Raw genomic sequence first — 22,708 nt, 5'->3', positions numbered from 1 at the left:
CATGTACTAGTTATTGAAGCTAGTTATTTGGAAAACCTAAAAATTCCATGGTACTTATTTTAAAAATACGAAACCTGGAGAAAATTTATTAAATTGTCATATATTTAGGTGAAACTTCAAAAAGCCATCAAAGTTAGCCGCGATCGGGCGAGATACCAACCGTAGGGTAATGAACAGCCGTAGGTAGAGCTGTTCATCAACCCATGGCAAGCTTCTCGCCTGATCGCTAGCGTTGGCATTCAGCATTACAAAGGTCTCACACTACTGAGCAAAGCGACGCTGAAATATTTCCCCAGAGAGACAGCAAACTGGTGTGATCCAGAGTCTATGTGTATATAGAGTCGCGCGAAGAGAAAATCTATCGTTCCGGCAACACAGTTTTTGTGCCGTTTGCTGCCAAGAACTATACAGTTCTGTTTTTCACCATGCATAAGCGAATTTCATTTTTTGAAATTCTTCACAAGGTACACAGTTTTGAAAGATTACACCGGTGATGTTTTGTTAAATTTAAGTGAACCAGTGTACAGGTTTGATGTTGGATTAAAATGTGTAAGTAAAACTTCGGAAAAACACATATTCTTTATTACGCTCAATTACAACACTTTTCATCCACTCCTAACACTATCCCCTTGTTTATTTACTTTGCTCGATTGGTACCCTCGTTTGACACTGATTTGGTTCCTTTGGTTTCATCTTTGCGGGACTCTTATTATAAACATAGACTCTCGTGTGATCTTGTTCATACGAAAGGACAATACGCTCAAACACAACAGAGATCACTGCAGAACGTGCTTTGTGAGAGAAACATATACCCAAGTAGACAACGGTATTTACCAGAGTAGGCAGTGTTACTTTGCCCTCGTATCCAAGTGAGTTTTAAAACTTGCTTGCACATTTATTTTCGGTTTGCACGTGAACCCTACTAACAGTGCATTACACTTGAGTTAGATTTGAGTTTGAATCCTGCATAACAACAACTGCATAAAAATCGAATTGCGATGAAATTCGCGCCGCGTCTGCTGCAACAGTTCGTTGCATTGTCCTTTGAAAGCATAAAATCGATCTAAAAACAAAACTCATCGCGTCACATCAACGCCTGCATCGTTGGATACATCGTGCACTGCATGCATTGCACGCATTTAAACCCAATCGATCAGAGTGTGCGGTGCAAAAAAACTCAAACTATTGAGAGGAAGCAGATTCAAGTTGAATTCAAATCTGGAAAAGTGTTACTCAGTTCAACTTTGCACGAGTTCATGCCATCACTGGTATTTACTATGCATCTCGAAGGGGAATCTTAGTAGAATCAGGCCATTCTGGTTGTCAAAGGATTCTTGCATGGGTTTATTCTCAGGCTCACCACCACGTACCCTTTCAATTTGAATCTACAGTACCCCTGTTGACCCTCCTTCTGACAAAAATAAGTCCCTATTATAATAAAACTGGTATGAGTAACGTAAGAAAGTTCTCTCGAGGGAATTGTAACTAGGTGAAATTGTTAGGATGGACAGAGGCTCGGTATAGTAGAGCAGTAAGTTTGAAACAGAAAGGTAAAACTTACATACAAGCACGGATATGAATGATAAGCGTATCACTTACTTCATTAGAGAGCCCTTACTAACACGCAGAGGATCCATCCCCAGGATACCTATGACTCGGTGACGGAATCGTTAATGGAATCGCAAACACGATCCGGAGGATTCCCACTCACGATTCTCATTTCAAGAATCCTAGAGCCATATACAGGGCATTCCTGAGGATTCTTTTTCAGGAATGCTTTTCAAGGACGCTCAGGAATCCAATGTGAGGAATCCTAGAGAATCTATGCGAATCGTATGTGTTCGTCCTGGATACTGCTAATAATATGAAGTGCGGAGTACAGAAAACACCTGGGCAAAATCACACATCTGGTCGCAGTAATGAATCCACACAGGAAAAAAAATGCATCTCGCGACTGAAAAAAAAAAAAAAATCCAGCCGTATCTAATTGAACTCAGTAGTGTACTCCACGCGGCGTTCTGCTATGCATTCTCTCTAGAGTGATTCACCACTCTTCTCTCGCTCAGCTGTGGTGTAAGCAGGGTTGTCACATTTATACCTGTATTTTTTTGACAAAATCTGTTTCTCTTTTTTTCGGGCAGATAAATCTGTATCGAGCAAACTAAGAATGTTGGATGAAAAAATTCTTAATTGCAGAATATATGTAAACATATTAGTGTTTTTTGCCATTGCTTTATCTTTTTTTGGTCTTAAACTTTCAATAAGTAAGGCGATAATTAAATGTATTAACTGATGATTATTCTTTTTTCTCTACGAGATGTTTCTACATGTTTTTGCCTTATTTATCTGCATCAGTACCAACATAAACAGTAAGCCGATAAATCTACAGAATTAACCGCTACAGTCGACAAACAAATAAACAGTAACATCATAGTTGAATGCAAAATTTAACATATCCAATGTCTTCTTTTATTGTTATTGCTTCAATGTTGTTTTTGAATGATCTGGTTCTTGAAAATGAATCGATCAGGTGATATTTCAATAAACTTAAAAGTATCTCAATTATCAGCAACCAATGCTGTATACACTGCATCAACTGGAGCAGGCTTCTGAAAAACGTTACCAATACCACTACAAATCATTATGACGATACCAACTGCGATGAGATCGTTCTAAGCGAAGTGGTTCGGAGCTGTACATTTAAAATACGCGAGAACATTAAATGAGTTATGCCCAACGCACATGCGTTGTACTGGTTCCAAGACAAATCATTCAATGCTCTAAGAAAGCTCATAAATGATCTGGGTTCGCAGACTATAACTTTTGCGTGAGTTAACAAAATTATGATAAATTGCGATATAAGTGTATGAATTTAAACATAGACATAAAATTTGACACCCCCATTTTTTGTGATTCACTTCATTGTTCCTGTGGACTTTCGACCTCACGACTGATTATATGAGCTAAATGAAAATGTTAGGCAACTTTGAGAAGATATCTGGCATCTCTGGCATATGAAACCCCTTTTCCGAAATCATGTTTTTTACCGTTCATTTCTTTGTCTGAACATATCTACGAATAGCTTTGCAATGAAAAAATACAAAGTTTTTTACATCGACTAGAAGTTATAGAAATGAACGTAGATGTAATATCTAATACTCTGCACCGCGTATCAAAAACTTAACACAAACAATCGCTATTCCAATAAGCGGAAAATGTAGCCTAGCCAATCGAATAACGTTAATCCCTTAACGTGGTTTTCGCTTTCGGTGATCGTTAACAATAAATCTAATTCTCTTATATTATTCTTCCTGGAACACAGTCTCTATTTAAAGAAGAATCCCACAAACCAAACCATTGCTTGTTCCAAGTAACGTTTGCGTAAAAAAATGGACGAAAATTGCCGATTTTTCATTAGTTTACCTTTACATGCACTGACAAAATGACGCATGCAGTATCAATCATAATGACCCATAAGTCAGCAGAAAAAATCGAACTCTAACCGTGATGGCGAAAACAGCGAAGCTACGCTGTTCAGCAGAGTAGGCAGTGTGACTTTGCCCTCGTATCCAAGTGAGTTTTAAAACTTGCTTGCACATTTATTTTCGGTTTGCACGTAAATCCTACTAACAGTGCATTACACTTCAGTTGGATTTGAGTTTGAATCCTGCATAACAACAATTGCATAAAAATCGAAATGCGATGAAATTCGCGCCGCGTCTGCTGCAACAGTTTGTTGCATTGTCCTTTGAAAGCATAAATTCGATCTAAAAACCAAACTCATCGCGTTACATTATCGACTGCATCGCTGGATACATCGTGATCTGCATGCATTGCACGCATTTAAACTCAATCGATCAGAGTGTGCGGTGCAAAAAAACTCAAACTATCGAGAGGAAGCAGATTCAAGTTGGATTCAAATCTGGAAAAGTGTTACTCAGTTCAACTTTGCACGAGTTCATGCCATCACTGCTGTTCAGAAGTGTGCGCGCTCAAAGAACGGTACCCTGTCGCGTCGAAAATGGACACTGTGCGGGAGTTCGTGATTACCGGATACGCCCCTTCTGGTATCTACAATATCTTGGCACTATTGGACAACAATCAGAGCATTAAAAGAAAGCCCGATTCCGGACGGCCGACGACCCTGAGTGAAAAGAAGCTCCAAAGAATGCTGAAGGGGTAGACCGAGAGAGTAGTGGCTACATCATACACCTGCAGGCAATGGCGCAGCGACAGCGCCTGATTGATATGGTCGAGTCAATTTGTCCGGCGAATCACGACGTGGCGGTGGCGGTGGTGGTGATGATGATCGCACCCTGGATGGCAACGACTGGCAGGGTACTTTATATTTTGCTTCCCCCACAAAGCAAGTGAGCTCCGAGGTAAAGTTTATTTCACAAACCAAGTTCCTCATGTAGGTGCTTCTGTAGCTGACAATCAGCGAGAAGGGGATGCCAAAGTTGCTCTTCTTTCGCTCCGGACTGGCCGTGGACGGGGAAATTTATAATACTAAGTGCCTGTCGGAAGTTGCGTCGTTCACAAGAAATACCATAAGGCGAAGAGGCGGTGTTCTGGCCAGATCTGGTGTCGGCCCACTACTCGAAGCGATTGTTGGAGGAGATGGAGCAGCTGAATATCGATGTGGTACCCAAGTTGGCGAACTCGCCTAACGTCCCCAAGTTGCGCCTCATCGAGGATTTCTGGGCAAACCTGAAGCGTAAGATCAATTCCAACAAATTCGTCGCGAAAAGTGAGAAGGAATTGATAAATAAAACGAAGAAAGAATTCAAAAACATGCCTACACGTATGTTTTCGTCCTCCATGGTGAATGTTCCGGTTAACTGCCGGAAGGCCGCACGCAAAGGCGTAGAATTTTTTTTTCAAGTAAGCTAACATAATAAACCTTCCATGTAAAATTTATCAAGCTCAATTATCTGTCTTAGTTATTTTATTACCACCATCCGAAAAAAGTCCATTTTTTAATGCACACTTTAAGATAAAATAAATAAATTGCCTTTTTTAAATGGCTCCGGCTATAGCATGAAAACATGTATTAAATAATTAAAAATTATTCATTTGTTATTCCGCAGCCTAATGAAAAAAAAAAACCCTAAACACTCTGAGAAAATACTTTGATAAATATCATTACATACATACTAGGGTGGGGAAAAGTGATCGATTTTCCAGAACCAAGTTTTTTTGGTTCCTTTTGGGGCCCCAAATAACCCTAAACTTACCGAAAGTCGATTGGTTTTGTTTCCGCTTGGCGCATTGCATTTCAAATTTGTATGAAAATTTATATTGGAAAACCTACTTTTTTGCATTTACCTTCCTAGAGAGCTCAATGATGCTCTAATAATGCACTACAATTTGGAAAAGTATAGTATTTTAGATGCCTAACAACTTTGCAGAAGACACTGAAGAGCTAGGATTTCCCTAAGAAGAGCTATAGCTGTTCAAAGTTGAGTAAGTCGATTTAAATGCAGAAAATCTTGTTTTCTGCCAACATTACCAATGTACCAGCGTCAGTAGGATTCCCATCAGAAGTAACCTGTCGTAACGAGTTTATACACTCAGCTGGATCAAGCAAACAAACTCAGGTCAATATTCTAGGTGTAGGTAAAAGCTACAACGTGTTTCAGAGGTTACTTCTGATGAAAATCTGACTGACGCCGGTACTTTATTTATTTATTTTTTTTCGTCAAGCAAATGTAGACTTCAGTTATAATAATACAATGTTCTCTCATATTCTATACATTATTTCCAGTAGTTAGTCGTTTTTTGATTTGATTTCTGCCCATAGTGATGTCGATATTTTCGCAGTGCTGATTATAGTGACGCATCATGTGATTTATTGGGCCATTTTTTGAGTAGTTAGTTCTGTGAGAGTTTTCCGAAAATATTTTACGATATTTTAATTGACGACTGGGTGCATAAAAATTTAGTTGCGATAATAACTTAGAAGATTGCACGCGTTGAGAAACAATGTCATTGATAAAATAAAGCATTGAAAGGTCGCGGCGTTCTTTAAGTGCTTGTATGTCTATAAGCATGCAGCGTGCTTCATATGATGGTAAGGGAAATGCTGTCCAATTTAGCTTACGAAGCGCGCACAAAAGAAATTTACTTTACGAACTAATTTCATTTTTGCCATATGACTTACAATTTAAGTTAAGTAAAGCGGGCAATGTATGCAGTTTGCGAGGATGCGAAAATGAATTCAAAAGAAATTGTTTTTTAGGGATTCCATACAATGCTACAGTATTCCAGAATTGGTCGGACGCATGTAATATATAATAGTTTGATTGTATATGGGTCTTGAAAATTGTGGCCGAAGCGTTTTATAAAGCCCAGCATACTATTTGCTTTGTTGATAATTGTATTATAATGTTCTATGAATGTAAGTTTGGTGTCTAAGATTACGCCTAGGTCCCTTACGATTTTGCATTTTTCTACTGGTTGGATTCCTCAGAAAATGTTTGTAGGTGGTGTTACTGTTTTTCTGCTGAAGGCTATTGAATTACATTTTTTAATGTTGAGTTGCAATAGACTTTTGTTGCACCAAGTGTAGAATACATTAATTTCATTCTGGAATGTTTCGAAGTCTTCTGCATTGATTATTTCTATAAAGAGCTTCATGTCGTCAGCATAAACAAGCACACGTATTGATTTAAGAAGAAAGGAAATGTCATTCACGTATAATATAAAAAGAAGAGGGTCCAGGTGAGAACCTTGAGGAACCCCGGAAGTTACTTCTATTGTGTTCGAAAAGGAATTTTGAAAGCGGACTATTTGTGTTCTCTTTGTTAAGTATGACTGCAGCCATTCCAAGAATTTTGTTTCCTTTCCGTATTTTTCGAGCTTGAAGAGCAATAAAGGTATGTCGATTCTGTCAAATGCCTTGCTAAAGTCCGTATAAAGAGCTTCTATGGGTTGCCGTTGTTCATTACAGTTAAAGTGAAAGTTATGAATTCCAAAAGATTTGTGGTAGTTGATCGGCCTTTATAAAAGCCGTGCTGTTGAGTTGAGAGATTTAGTTTTTTACTTGCTGAAAGATTTTTTCATTCATTATTGATTCAAATAATTTTGAAATGCATGAAATAATGGCAATTCCACGATAATTACGAATATCAGATTTAGCGCCAGATTCGAAAATTGACACTAAATATGAGATTTTCCAGAGTTCTGGAAAAATTCCATTTTTCAGAGACATATTAAAGAGGTGTAGTAAAGGTGTAGATAGTTCTTCTGCCAAGTTTTCGAGAAAAACTGGAGCTATTCTTTAAGGTCCAGGACCTTTCGTAGCGTCTAAGTTTTTACGTGCGTTCTGAATTTCGAATTCGGATATTTGATTGACAGATAAAGAATTCGAAAAATCAGGAAAATACGAGAAATATTCGCGGTCGCGATCTGTTTCTTCAAATGTGGTGTATATTTCTTGAAAAAAAGTGGCAAAAAGACTACATATTTCATTATTAGTTTGTCCTAATTTACTTTCAAGATGCATTCGTGATGGAAAGTTGCTACTTTTTAGTTTGGTTTTTACGTAATTGAAGAAGTTCTTAGGGCAGGACTTGATTTGATGTTCGATTTTACGGTTATGTTCTTCATGCGCAATTTTAATGGCTGCGTCAAGTTGACGGCAAATTTCTTAGTAATTTTTAAAATTTTCGCTATTGTTGTCTTTTTTGTACATTTTATGTGCTTTTTGTTTTCTATTTTTTAGGTTCTTCAATTGTGGATTAAACCACACTGGATATTTGTTGGTGTTCGTTCGTCTTCTTTTTCTTAGTGGTGCATTTTCTGATATAATTTGATTAATTATTTCATAAAATTTTAATACTCCTTCGTTGACATTTCCTTCTTTACAAATAATACTACGCCAATTTATTATGCGTAGTCTACGTTTGACTTGTTCGAAGTCAGTTTTGTGGTATTCCGGTACATCCTCGTACTCGCAGTCGCTAAGGTACGAACTGTTATTCATTACTATTGAATATTCAATTGCTGTGTGAAATGCTTCATTTTTCCAGATGGGAGTCAAAGATGCATCTACAATGAAGTCTTCAGTGCAGTTTGTGAATAATAGGTCTAAATATGCATTTTGTTTGTTTTTGACATGATTGATTTGATATAGACCGAGTTCTGAGGATTTGCCAAAAAGATACTGCAGTGTTTCGTTTCCGCCTACGACTGGGAGTAAGATAGATTCATTTTCAATGTCTACGATAAAGTCTGCATTACGTTGGTTGAAGTCGCCATAGACATGCAGTTTTACTTCTGGTTTCATGTTAGACATAATAGATTCTAGAGTTTTGAAAAATAATTCATATGAATGTTTATGAGCATGTTCCGGTGAAAAGTACACGAAACAGAAGATATGTTCTTCGCCAGCAATAAATGCTTTGGCCCAACTGTGTTCAAATTCTTTATATTTGTCGGATATTATTTCTTCAGAAGTAAAGTCTACATTAATGGTAATGAGGACTCCACTGACTGACTTTTTTTTACTGGTAGACAAATTCCGATCGTGCCGGAATACATTATAATTGTTTCCAAATACTTACACTGGCAGTGTTGGCAGAAAAAATGATTTGCAACATAAATTTCGACATAATCAACTTTGAACAGCTCTAGGATTTTTTTGGGACACCCTAGCTCTTCAGTGTCTTCGGCCAAGTTGTTAGGCTTTAAAAAACCTACCATTTGAAGCCATAAAACCTATGGTTTGGGCCATTTTGAGCTCTTTAGAATGGAAAATGCAGAAAAGTTGGTTTTTCCATACAAATCTCCATTTAAATTTGAAATGCAATGCGCCAAGCGAAGACAAAACCAATCAATATAACAAAAGAAACTTGGTTCTGGCTTTCTGCTTTCAAGTTTCGTTTTTTTTCATATAACGATTCCCCACTCTAATACATACACATGATTGGAAGAAAATAATTGTTGGTATCGCAAAAGTATACATTTTATACATACTGCATCCAGTATTTTTTATCTTTTGAGGCATTGTCCGGACGTTTTTGCTGATCGCACATTTTTATTTTTTAACCTTTGCCCTATCGTAATCAACAAGTAACTAAACATTCCTTTGTATATTCGTTTATTTGTTAAAATGTCTACATCCTACGACATGTACTGACAAATTTATCCACAATATATGTCTTCTTCTTTGATAAGTAGGAAAAATACTTTTTATAAAATTCCAGTCAAACTACACATTAATAAGTTATTTTTCGAAGTTTTCCGTTCGTTTTACATCTATAAACGAAAACAAAATAGAGGTTTTTTTGTCGCCTTTTTTTCTCAAAAGTGCTCTGAGTTTAAATATTAATTGTAGTGTAGAAATTTCATTTTTATTTTTAATGATTACAAGCATATTAACAAATAGTCGTGTTTAATAATCGATTCATAAGTCTAAAATGAAGTTAATAAATTGATTTTGTGATGAGCAACCTTTGTATGTTATTATAATAACGATTTGAGTAATTTATTTATGAATTTGTAAATGTGTCCATTCTGAACACAATTACAAACGGATGCTTGCACCCAAGGGCATTATTCTAACTGAGCGTTCCAATGAGATTTTTTTCTTTTGAGGTAAAGGGAAAATAAGACCTAAATGAATGTTATCATTATCGGCCATTTGTTAAGAAATAACACGCTTATAAGAATTTATCACATTTGACAGATCATTCTTTTCGGTATGGTAATAGATAAAATACCAATTTTTAAGAGAAGTGAAAATATGCTATATCGTTGAGCCGATTGAATAAAATATTTTTAATAGTCTGCACTAATTTACTTACATAACGACATTGCATAAGCATTATTTCTCACTACATTGGTATGCACTGCTGGCTTTCTCTGTTAGTAAATCTTGTGTCCCTGAGAGAAATTGAGTAAACCATTTTTTTTCAACTTGCCTACTAAGAACTGTTGCCTGTTGTCGTTACAGCGACATACAACTTGTTTCACACAAGCGATGTCAAGGGGAAATGAAGAAACCGAAAGGTGCGTCATCAATTATCATCGTCAAGCATGAATTCTTTTTAAATAATAATTATTGCGCAAGGATTTTGCATGCTTCCGTAGCTTCCTATTCGCATTCGCTTATGATAAATGCTCAACAAACAATGAGCTATCGGATATAGGTATATTGTTGATTGATGGTTTGAATACTTCACGAGATATTATCTCTTGCGATGATTATGTTACCGCAAGAGAACTACAAGATTCGAAACGCCAGAAGATTAGTATAGTTACTCCATAATTATGGGTTTATTTTACGAAAATATGTCTGTCCTGCAGAAATTGAACAATTTTTATTTTGACCTTTTGTGAATCAGTTGAAATTTTTTTCAACCGATTTATACAAATCAGTTGAAGTGAAACAAATTGATGATCGAAGGTAGAATAAATAAACAGACGGGAAAAAAATAGTGGTTGTTAATTTTTTCCGATTTTGTATTTATTTTTCAACTTTTGCACTTCACGTTGACTGACCCATAATTGTAAAGTTACTGTATTCTGAATAGTAAGATCTTTCCGTTTACCGAGATCTATGAATATGTGATTTAGTCTCCATAACAGTTATTCGAAAACAGCATTTTGAATAAAAAAGGAATGTGATAAGCCAAACATACGATAACCTATAAGAAATTGTTGTAGCTATTATTCATCAACGATTTTTTCGGATATTTCTACAAACATTCATGAATTTCGTATATTACGTGATAGACATGTCATATTTTTTCGAGATTCATAAGCATAACCAATACAAATCGTTTGTAACCATTCATTTGGAGTTTTCTTCCTAGTTTTTTATGTAATTTTTAGTGTAATGCTAAAACATGAATGCTTAATTATGCAGGATGTGGGACAACTTCGGCAGGTTTTTATTTTATATGAAGCAAAACCTGCACAAAAGCGATTGCTACCGATGTATCGTATGCATTAAAAAAAATGGACTTTTTTCGAATTGTAGTAAAAAAATAACTAAGACAGATAATTAAGTTTAATGAATTTTACATGGAAAGTGTTAGTTTACTCGGGAAAAAATTCTACGCCCTTGCGTGCGGCCTTCCGGCAGTTAACCGGAGGATTCACTATGGCGGATGAAATCATACGTGTAGGCATGTTTTTGAGTTCTTTCTTCGTTTTATTTAACAATTCCTCCTCAATTTTCGCGACAAAATTGTTGGAATAGATCTTACGCTTCAGGTTTGCTCAGAAATCCTCTATGAGGCGCAATTTAGGGACGTTGGGTGGGTTCACCAGCATGGGTACCACATCGATATTCAGCCGCTTCATCTCCTCCAACGATCGCTTCGAGCAGTGGGCCGACACCAGATCTGGCCAGAACACCGCCTCTTCGCCCTTATGATATTTCTTGTGAACGACGCAACTTCCGGCAGGCACTTAGTATTATAAATTTCCCCGTTCACGGCCAGTCCGAAGCGAAAGAAGAGCAACTTTGGCATCCCCTTCTCGCTGATTGTCAGCTACAGAAGCACCTACATGAGGAACTTGGTTTGTGAAATAAACTTTACCTCGGAGCTCACTTGCTTTGTGGGGGAAGCAAAATATAAAGTACCCTGCCAGTCGTTGCCATCCAGGGTGCGATCATGATCACCACCACCGCCACCGCCACGTCGTGATTCGCCGGACAAATTGACTTGACCATAATAATCAGGCGCATTCGCTGCGCCATTGCCTGCAGCCCTGAGACAAGTGGACGGGACTGCTGCTTTCTGACATATATATCCATGTTCGCCAGGTGCTTTTCCACTGTTTGGCCGGTTGCACCGACCTCCCGGCCAAGTGCACCCAATGATGTAGCCACTTCTCCCTCGGAGCTTCTTTTCACTCAGAGTCGTCGGCCGTCCGGAATCGGGCGTTCTTTTAATGCTCTGATTGTTGTCCAATAGTGCCAAGATATTGTAGATGCCGGAAGGGGCGTATCCGGTATCGACGAACTCCCGCACAATGTCCATTTTCGACGCGACAAAGTACCGTTCTTCGAACGCGCACACTTTTGAACTGTTTCGCTGTTTTCGCCATCACGGCAGTCAAATTTATTTTTTTGCTGACTCATGGGTCAATATGATTGATACTGCATACATCGTTTTGTCAGTGCGTGTAAAGGTAAACTAATGAAAAATCGGCAATTTTTGTCCATTTTTTCAACGCAAACGTTAGCACGATTCCCTACCTGACAGGCAATCGTACCATAGCGAAAGCGGTTGCTTTTTGGCAGGTTTTGCATTAGTATGAAGTAGTCCCGCACTCTATCATTTATAATATTTACTATATTTTACTACCTTTTAAGAAAGTTTTAAAAATTCTTTCCAATTTTCATACCTCTGCTAGGTTGAGGGGCTTTTTTTTTGTTCGCACAACATTTATTTGACACGGCACAATACAAATTAATGTTTTACCGAGCCAACTATATCTAATGCCTTATGGTCTGAAATATCTTATAAGCTAAAGGCAAATTTTTTATGCTCGCTGCCGACTACGAGCTGAAACTATATCTAATACTAAAACTAACCTGGTTTTTTCTTATCTGAGATTCGTTTCGCTGTTAAATGGGCACCTTGATGCTCTTCAAATAGCTATAAACAAGTAGCATGTATGGCAAGTTTCGCTGACCGAGGATACCACGAACTGGCACATAGGGCTGTGTTCCTCGGGCCCTGAGGGTATCCAAAAGTAGAGATCTGGCGCCGCGCAATTCAGCCCACACCTAAATAACGTGTTCAATGTTTTGATACCCCAACTCACTAACGCAATGGTTACTGCTCGCCAGCCCAATACGCAGGAGATGTGCATCTAACCCGTAGTGGTTGAACATAATCCGAGACATCACGCGAATGAAATCTCGTCCTACATCCAACCCCCGAAACAAAGGTTTGGTGGAAACCTTGGGGATGATGCTGTGTATCCACCTCCTCAGTTTTCCCTTTTCCCACGAGGCCTGCCAGTTGATGAGTGTACTCTGGCGTGAAAATTTTAAAAATTCATTGCATGCAATTGGTCGGTCGTAAATATCACCGTTTGTTGCGCCTACCTTAGCCAAAGTGTCCGCTTTCTCATTGCCCGGGATGAAACAATGAGAGGCGAATTATATTAAAATCATGAAAGTTATGATCTACATTTGAAGTGGGCCAAGTTTCACAGAGGGAAAATGCATCGCATTTATGCTTATTAATCAAAACCTTAAATGAATCAATTTTGGGGATGATACTTCTGCAATTCCACTGTGAAATAGAGATAGAATCCTTCATCTCAGCCGATGAATCAGCTATCGAAGGATACGATCGCTGCAAGGAGGGGCCATTTAGCAGTCAACTGCTTCAAAAACGTTTCATCTGTTCGTAGAAATGCCAGCAAAAGACTTTTAAGAGGATCAGTCTGGCCATAATAGAGGCACTTTTCAGCACCCTTATTACAGGCGTCATCTGCATGTTGCTCTCCGCACTTGCCACAACGTGCTTTATTGCCACAGTGGGAGGCCGTATGGCCCAACTGTTTGCACTTTAGGCAATTCATTACCCGCGGTACAAACAAGCGCACGGGTAGACGCATCTTGTCCACGAGCACATAGCTCGGCAGAGCAGACCCGGCGAAAGTCACGCAAAAAGAGTCTGATGGGGTGTAAGTTTTAACACCCTTGTCGAGCGACACTGAATATAATTGCTTATATTCGAGTATGTTGACTGGTTTAAGGCTGGAATCCTTGAAAAGGCTTTTTCCAGCCTTCAACAGGTCCTCGACGGTCAGACTCGATTCGCTGACCACACCGTCAATCTCAACTACGCGAGCTGGAATGTACACGTTGTACTCCCGCGTGAAGAGCTCACAAGCAGCAATCTCGTTGGCTTGCTTGAAGTCGGAGACCAAAACACGCAGTTTATTCGGGCGTACTTTTGTTATTTCAGATCCCTACAAATTTGCATTGTGTTCAATGCTTTTACTTTCGGCCGGAAAAATACAGCCCGAATACCATCTTTGCCCTATCGTAGAAAAAAAAAACAAGAAAAAAAACTACTTACACACTTAAAATTTTTTGCCGGGTCTCGGTAACTTATTGCCGAGAGCGGCACCACTGAGTGCTCGGTTAAAAAAATAATGACAGCTGTCATATCTTTTCGTAAATCTAGGTTCACCCAACTGAAATTTGGGCGCAAAGTATTCGAAATCTCGGTAGTAGTATTTTGTGCCGAAATTTCAGTCAGGTTGTACCGAGATATACGATAAAATGTTACAGCTGTCAATATTTTTTCAACCGAACACTCAGTGGTGCCGTTCTCGACACCCAAGTAACACACGTTGGTATAGAATAGTTGACGTTACCTATTCCATGACATCAATATCACCAGAAAAGCGCAAAACATGAAGGCTAGTAGAACAAGTACCGATAACTGCATGAAAGCAAGCCAACTTGATATAATTAAGTGGCAAAATACATCTCGAGTACTAATACGGCAATGCGCAAATCTGTTGCTATGACAACTGTTAACCAGCGCATGCGCAAATGTGTTGTGTCTGCGCAGTGCAACTAGATCGGCAATTTCTTTTATCAGTGGCAGTTTTAATTGATAATAAAATGATGACAAAAATTAATTTTCAACCATTCAAAAAGAGTTGTTCCTTTCGCTTGAATATTGAAATTGTTTTCGCATAGTTTCAACGTTATCTGAATATGAAATCTAACAAAACTAGAAAACGTTGTTAGATATACAATAACAAAAATCTAAAGAGATATTGGTTACACTGCAAGCGTTTTGTTTATCTTTTGATGGCGCGTCAAAACCGTTTCGAATAAATATAGAAATCGTTCATATAATTTAAATAATAATTTGATCAAGTAATTTTGAGTTAGGTGTTGAATGCTTCGACTACTGTACGAAGGAAAAGCATTCTACAGGTACGTAGTTTTGTTATTAGATTGTGTAATGTCTTACGAAAAGACCAAGTGATAGTGATTGTCATTCTTGAATTCATGTTATTAAAAACATCTCCAAAACCAGAAAAAAAGAGCTTGTTTTCGAAATGCGGTTGTATTACTGATGAAAAACAACTTCAAACACAATATAATAACACAAGTTTTCAATTGCGCTTGTAGTACACTTATATGACTATTTAGTGGTTACTTATTTTCTAACAGGTTTTGTGTGTTACTTGGGCAATAAGTTACCGAGACCCGGCAAAAAATTTGAGTGTGCAGCCGTTCTCCTCCATAATCAGCGCACGGGCGATGCCAATCACTTTTTACTTCTTCCTTCCAGCAGGGTTGGTTGTCCGATCGTTCGAAACTGCAGCCGTTACAGCCACACAGCAACACCAATACAGCCAAACAGCAGTGCGCCGGGTACTGAATCTCTTCAAGTAGCGACACAACGCACGAGTCAGTTGGCGTCCGGTAGCAAAAGGCGATGATGCGTTCCTTTGTCTTCAATAGAGGACGGCAACGAGCAGCAGTGCACACACGAAACAATGCACGATGACCTTGAAGGCGGATTACTGGTCGGCACTATCGAGATCGAAATAAAATTGCGACCGAATACGACGAGAGCACAACTTGGAATGGAGGTTGAGGGGCTTGACTGTTTTGCAATAAGTAATATCTGGTTTAAATTCGCCAACTAACATATTCTTTTCGTTTATGTATTATACAAGATATATCCAGTCTAATGAGGCCAGATACTAGTTGCAAAACACCTCAAACGTTCTTTGAAAAGACTTTGATGGGGTTTTCGGTTGTAATCAAAATAAGGAAGTAATATAACTTAACCTAATGACATACTGCATGGCCATTGTAAAATGACTTTAAATGTCTATAAAGCTCATTAGATTAGATGAATAAAAATATTTAAATATATGTGCGGTTGGGAGGGGCTGCCTTGAGAGACCCTGGACGCAAATCGGCATACGTGACAAATATTACATAGCTAACATATATTACAAATGGACGAAATTTATTACCATCAACCACAGATACATCTATTCTTATTTATTCTTTTCATGCACCCTTCTGCAACTACTATCACTGTTCCCTTCGACTATCCCCTAAATTCAACCTTGTCTTACTATACGGCATTCCAACGCAGGATTTGTATGACCTCTCGGGTTGCTTTGCTGCGATGCCAAATCTAAATCTCTCCTCTGGTACAGCATGGAAAGTGTTCAAGCACTGGATACGTGGCCCTGCAGCCCTCCCCTGTACCCAGAAATGAAAATGGAAATGAATTTCCAATTGTTATCGTCGTTTATATTCAATACTAATTAACAAAAGCACTCGGCTATGGTTTTAATACAAGTATGAACCACCAGTGCCGAAAATATAACACTATCACTGGTACCGGTGTTTTGGCGCTGCGTGTCGTCTATCAGGCACTGATACTGGGTGGTAGTTGCAGCGCACTTTTTGGGATATTTCTATGCATAAGGGCTACCATAGCAGCATAACGAGTTACCCAAATCCCTGAAATTGTTGATTACTTACGATGAAAGAAGGTATCCCAAAGAACTCTTGTTCCAACAATTTTCCGGTGTTAACTTTCTTGTTCTAACCCTTCATAAGGCAGTGGCAATTGCCACCACATTGTCACCAACAATTTTCAATTTTTTCTTCAGAAATAAACAATAAAATGATGTTTTTTTTTTGCTGTTAAATATTTAAAACAGGATTTGCTCATCTTTTTATAATATACTATTATTTAATTGTTTTATATGGCCAATCACAAATGATGTTTTCTTGGCAAACCGGTACAGCAATAGCGTTGCTGGCCTAAGAATTTGCTTGGAAATCAATAGTTGATTCTTTCAACAGTTAATTGTAGGAGATAGCTCAGATTATCAGAGAGACCGCCTAAACTTTTTCCCATATTGTAGATTACGTCATTGATCGACATGTACCGAAAAAAACTAACTCCGATCAACAGCGATTACCCTGGCTGAACACTATGCTACGACGTCTTAAGCGGCCTTGAGAAGGTTTTCAAAATACAGAACACTACCTCTACGGAACCACTACCTGTCGATCAACACTCGCTATAAACAGCTAAGTCGCTTCTGTTTCCGAGGCTTCCTTCGGAATATCGAGCGCAAGCTCAAACGTAATCCCAAATCATTTTGGAAATATGTAAACGAACAGCGAGAAGACGGCGGTCTACCATCAAGCATGTTCTTAGACGGTGATACAGCGAATAGTGTCGAAGAGATCCGCCAACTATTTTCGCGGAAATTCTCTAGCGTGTTTGTAGACGAAAGGTTAACGACGGACGAAATTACTTCTGCGACGGCACGTGTTCCTTATCTCGGTCGTGCATTGACTAACATTTCCATCGACGTTAGCACGGTTACATTAGCCGCCTCGAAGCTCAGGTCTTTCATATCCGCTGGGCCAGATGGCATACCGTCCGTTTTCCTGAGAAACTGTATCAGTAGTCTGGCTGCTCCAATGAGTAATCTTTTCATCAAATTTGATTATAAGCTATCAAATACACCTCTACGACGCACAAACTGCATTAACGTCTTGGGAGTAATGCTCGACTCCAAACTCACATTTAAGCAACATATGACTTTCACCGTCGAAAAGGCCAGCAGGAACCTGGGATTCAATATGCGCATTGCAAAAAATTTCAGCGACATTTATTGTCTAAAATTTCTATATTGCGCTTTGGTACGATCTAGCTTAGAATACTGCTCTCAGTGTGGAGTCCCTACTACCTGAACGGAGTAAGCAGGAGGCAGTACAACGAAGGTTCATTTGCTTTGTTCTCCGTAGACTACCGTGGACTGACCCCTTTCAACTACCAAGCTACGAACAGCGTTGCAGGCTCATCGTTTTAGACACCCTGCAAATTCGTCTGGATGTGATCAGAGCTATATTCATCTCGGACGTATTGACTTCACGGGTAGATTGTCCGGCGATTCTCGAACAACCTAGCATCTATGCCAGACCACGTATGTTGCGGAATAGCCTGTTTTTTCACGTGCAAAGTAGGTGAACTAACTACAGTAGCTCCGACACGATAATCGGTCTACAGCGCCATTTTAACCGTTACGCATCATGTTTCGACTTTTACGCCAGCCGCGAGATACTAAAGAATCGATTCTTAACATTAGCATGTTGCACTTAGCTTAAAAAAATCAGTTGGGCCATAAGGCCTGTTGATGTACTTTTTACAAATAAACAAAAAAAAATGTTGTAATATTATTTTAATAAAGCTTGAGATTATTCCTAATATATAGAAATAAAGAAAGCACTGTATTTATGATACATTTTCTTATGTTTTGAACTAAAATTTTCATGAAAAGATTAAGACAATATTTTTGAGTTACAGTTTATGTTCTTATCGGTATAAGGAGTATTATTTTACTATTGCAACAGTTATTTATGCTAGTTATTGTATTAATACAAAAGCTACGAGGCAGTTAGCAAATTTTGGAACAAATAAATATTAATATTAATGATACGAGCACTGACAAAGACAAAACTCGAATGAAGGCACGTCAAATACTTTGTTTCACATCATAAGTTCAACGCCCAACGCTTATGTCGAATTCGTATTTGCGATGTACCTACACCAGAACTACACTGTCTATATACAATTTTACGTGACGTTTCAAAACTCAATTCATGGATGAAATTTTCACAGGAAGCACTGATCCGCTGACATAACGCACTTAAAAGTAACATCAATATCAGTAGGGTCCTTGACACCTATCGATTTGTAAGATGGTCTATACCCTTATTAAAATGTGTGTAATTCGAAAAACCAGCACAGCTACCAATGTTGTCACATTTCATAAAAATGACAGTTATATACACCAATTCCGAATTCATTTAGGGAGTAGTTTTGATGTAGCTATACCGCAGAAATCTATTCGACCGAAGACTCTTCGATTGGTTTTTCTCATGTTGAAAAAATTAAAATATAAGAGAATCGTCAATGTGTTGAATACAGTAAGTTCCTTTTTTACACTTTTTTTCGCGGGTTACTTTTCTTAATTACTCAAAAACGGTACAAGATATCGACCTCATTTCAATCACGTTTTCCGTTTTAGGCCAAAGGTTGAACATCATAAATCTGTTTTCAAAAAAAATCACAATTATTGGTGTAAATACTGAAAATTTAACATGTTGAATTTTTGTTTCTAGATTGACCACTTTCATATTCAAAAGAAGTTTAAACTTTTTGAAACGGTTTTCTTCGTTATATTTGCAACTCAAAAAAGTCATTTTTCACGCGATCCCATACAAATTAGGGACGCATCCTTCGTGTAAAAAGACTTTACCGTACTGGTTTGTGTAATAGCGTGTGTTGCGGGAAAGAATTTTTATCATGCTGATTTTTAACATAAGTAAGATTCAAAATTTCTTAGTTTCACGGCGTCTTCCATCGTTGTTCTTTATTTATGCGGGTATGATAGATACCACCCATATTTCTAATTTTAAAAAGTTACATTCTGAAAAGTGCACTTTCCATAAGCACCCGTTTGCGAATATTCATTGCAATGCAACTGAAACATTTTAAGGTAAGACATTCTTTTGATAAGTTAATTGCAAATTTCCACCAATTAATGCGTGCAGTTTAGTGAACGCCTTTCAACTATTTCAAATTCATTAAAGTAGGTATAGAATATTTCAGGAATCTGTAAATAGTATAAAAGTGTAGTGCTTTAATCTTTGTGATTATCTCAATCCGTTTTAATAAGGATAAGGATAAGGATAACACATAAGGTGGCAGGATAGATATTATAGAGGAGGAGAGGAAGATGTAATAAAAATGGATAGTTGTAAATAGGAATACATACAGAAATCTAGTAGAAGGTAACTGCATTTATAAAAGGCATCGTTGATAGATGAATTTTCGGATATAAATAAAACACCTATTTGTTTGTTAGTGCGTTAAAAACATTTATTTTTCGATTTAAGCATTAGTGGCTATTGGTTCATTTTTATTTTGTTCATTCAGTTCCAAAATGTTAGATTATATTTTGTATAAAATACTGAGTTAAAATATTACCCATCACCCGCTTGGAATGGTACAATTTGTTTATGAGCTTCAACTGTGGTATTCAAATAAATTCCTTCAACCAAGAGGCAAATTAAGAAGATATGGTAAATTGTATGCATAGTCTTTAGATCAGTTTCCGTAATAGAAGATAATTTATATCTTGGTATCACAGTTGAGACAATTAGCAGCATCCTAAGGTCATGAAAGCTCACCAACATACGTGGTATGAATTATGTATTGGAGATGTGTTCAACTTTCGCAAAATCACAGCGTTCATTCAAATGATTATTCTTATATTTTTACGGGACTTTAGATTTAGATGTCAATTAAAATTTATAATTTTAATACTCAAAAAATAAATCCTGGGCCTTGTTATTTGGATTACAACTTTTTGTGGATTGTATCTCAAGCTAAAATAATTGGTAAATTTGATCCCTATCTGGCACCAATTTAATATGCTAAACATACATAATTTATCCATAAGTGTAAATGTGCGTTCTTAGTTTAATTAGAGAATTCGTAATCGATATCGATCTTATTGCAAAACCATTCAGTTTAATTATTGATGTAGTAATAAAAGATTAGAAAAAATAATACATTTTATCGGAGAGTTTCAACTATAATCGTTAGAGAGCGTTTAAAAAGTGTATTTGAAAACGAAACCGCAATAAAAAGAGAGACGTTCGTGCACTTATGACCGTTAGGATGCTTTTCGATTGAGTGTTTTGCGTTGTCGGACTTGCAAATAAACATATTTTCCTAAGCATGATTTTAAAATTATAACGAGATTAGACACTATTGGCACATTCAGATAACTTTATATTGTAGTTATTTCTGCATCCTTTTCAAAACGAGTTGTTACCACCCACTGTCGGAAGCTCTATAATGGGTTTTTCGTGTTTCAATATACTGGGTCTGATTTTCACGTCCAGCATCAACCTAAAACAATATAATATATCAGGTATCATTTTTTATACGACAAATAATTGAAATAACAAGTTATTATTGAACTGATCTTCAGTGAGCTTCAAATAAACAATAGCCGGAAAATCTGCTTTTTAAAAAATGTAAGTAATAGAGCTTGAGCTTGACCGATCGCACATTTCGTTGTTACTACTCCGTGATGGATCTGAGCTAATGAAGGTGCACATAGAACCACCGTCATTTGGGAATAATTTATCATTTTCAATGTATAACAATTCCGTAGCTTTTGATTTGTATAGCATCGGTAACGCCGCACAGTGTGTCCAAATCGAGAAACGGACGGCAAAACTATTTTTTCAAGTCCTATCTTATCCATATATTCTAGAAAGTTGCTTCGTTTACTGCTGTCCTTCATATGCTTTAATGTAATAAGTTACAAATTTTGCCGTATAGAGGGCGCCATACCTAACTTTTAAACGTGACTTGCTAGACGAATAGTTACTTCTGCAAAGTTGTGTAGAATTTTATTACAAAACTGTTTGCTAAATACATCAAAACTCAAGAAATTGACATTTTAGAGCTACAAGACGTTTTCTATAAAGGCTTTTTAAAAGCAGTTTTTCATCCATATGTTCAACTCTAAGGCCTAAAAAATGACTGTATAAAATTGAGAGTGACGTGGTAAATCAAGATGAACAATTTCTAGTGATATATTGGTTATTTTATACAGTATTCATGAATAAAAACTGGAAAAAAGTGTTTTTAAAGGCTTTTTTTATTTGAGCTAAAACTCGAAAAGGCGCAAACGAATCCAAGCTTCTATGAAGCCATCCGACAGAGTACCTTTCTAACTAACAGAAAAACACAAAACTACAGTGTTATTTGTAGTTTTGAATATATGGCCAACTGGAGTTTCCGATTTTTACATGCATTTGTGCGCTCTTTATAACACAAAGGCCGGCGCGTACACTACGTTTCCGTTTCTATGTCCAACGAACAGACACCACAATGGGGCTAAATCTAGAAACGGACGGAAATAGGAAATTTTGAAGTCCAATGTTATCAGTATCTTTTAGAAAGTTGTTTCGTTTACTGTTGTCCTTTATATGCTTCAATGTAACTCGCTTCAATTTTCACCATATAGAGGGCGCCACACCTAACTTTTGAACGTGACTTGCTATACGAATAGTTTCTTCTACAAAGTTGTGCAGAATTTTATTACAAAACTGTTTATCGAGTAACTTGAACCTCTAGGAATTGAGATTTTAGAGATACAGCACCTTTTACAAAAAAAAAAAAATTAAAAAACAAACCTCAATATTTAGAGGTTCAAGGTATTCAGCAAACAGGTTTGTAATAAAATTCTGCATAACTTTGCAGAAGAAACTATTCGTCTAGCAAGTCACGTTCAAAAGTTAGGTGTGGCGCCCTCTATATGGTGAAAATTGTAGCGGTTTGCATTGAAGCATATAAAGGACAACAGTAAAAGAAACAACTTTCTTGAAGATAATGATAACATTGGACTTCAAAATTTCCTATTTCCGTCCGTTTCTAGATTTAGCCCCATTGTGGTGTCTGTTCGTTGGGCATAGAAACGGAAACGTAGTGTACGCGCCGGCCTTTGTGCTATAAAGAGCGCACAAATGCATGTAAAAATCGGAAACTTCAGTTGGCCATATATTCAAAACTACAAATAACCCACTGTAGTTTTGTGTTTTTCTGTTAGTCAGAAAGGTACTCTATCGAATGGCTTC

At 37.5% G+C, this 22,708-nt stretch overlaps 1 protein-coding gene across 1 annotated transcript in view; it reads right to left on the bottom strand.

Annotated features, from left to right (window-relative positions):
* Nucleotides 1-19,905: 19,905 nt before the first annotated feature.
* LOC129732119 (uncharacterized) overlaps nt 19,906-22,708 on the bottom strand; it is a 49,741-nt gene continuing 46,938 nt past the window's right edge. The window contains exon 9 of the mRNA XM_055692637.1: nt 19,906-20,969. Coding sequence (XP_055548612.1) covers nt 20,889-20,969 — 81 coding nt within the window. The 3' untranslated portion in view covers nt 19,906-20,888. The remainder of the gene's footprint in view (nt 20,970-22,708) is intronic.

This window comes from Wyeomyia smithii, chromosome 3 (assembly GCF_029784165.1).
Source record: "Wyeomyia smithii strain HCP4-BCI-WySm-NY-G18 chromosome 3, ASM2978416v1, whole genome shotgun sequence".
In the NCBI taxonomy this organism is placed as follows: domain Eukaryota; kingdom Metazoa; phylum Arthropoda; class Insecta; order Diptera; family Culicidae; genus Wyeomyia; species Wyeomyia smithii.
The sequence above is the reverse complement of the archived record's forward strand: the minus strand, read 5'-3'. Positions and strand labels throughout refer to the sequence as shown.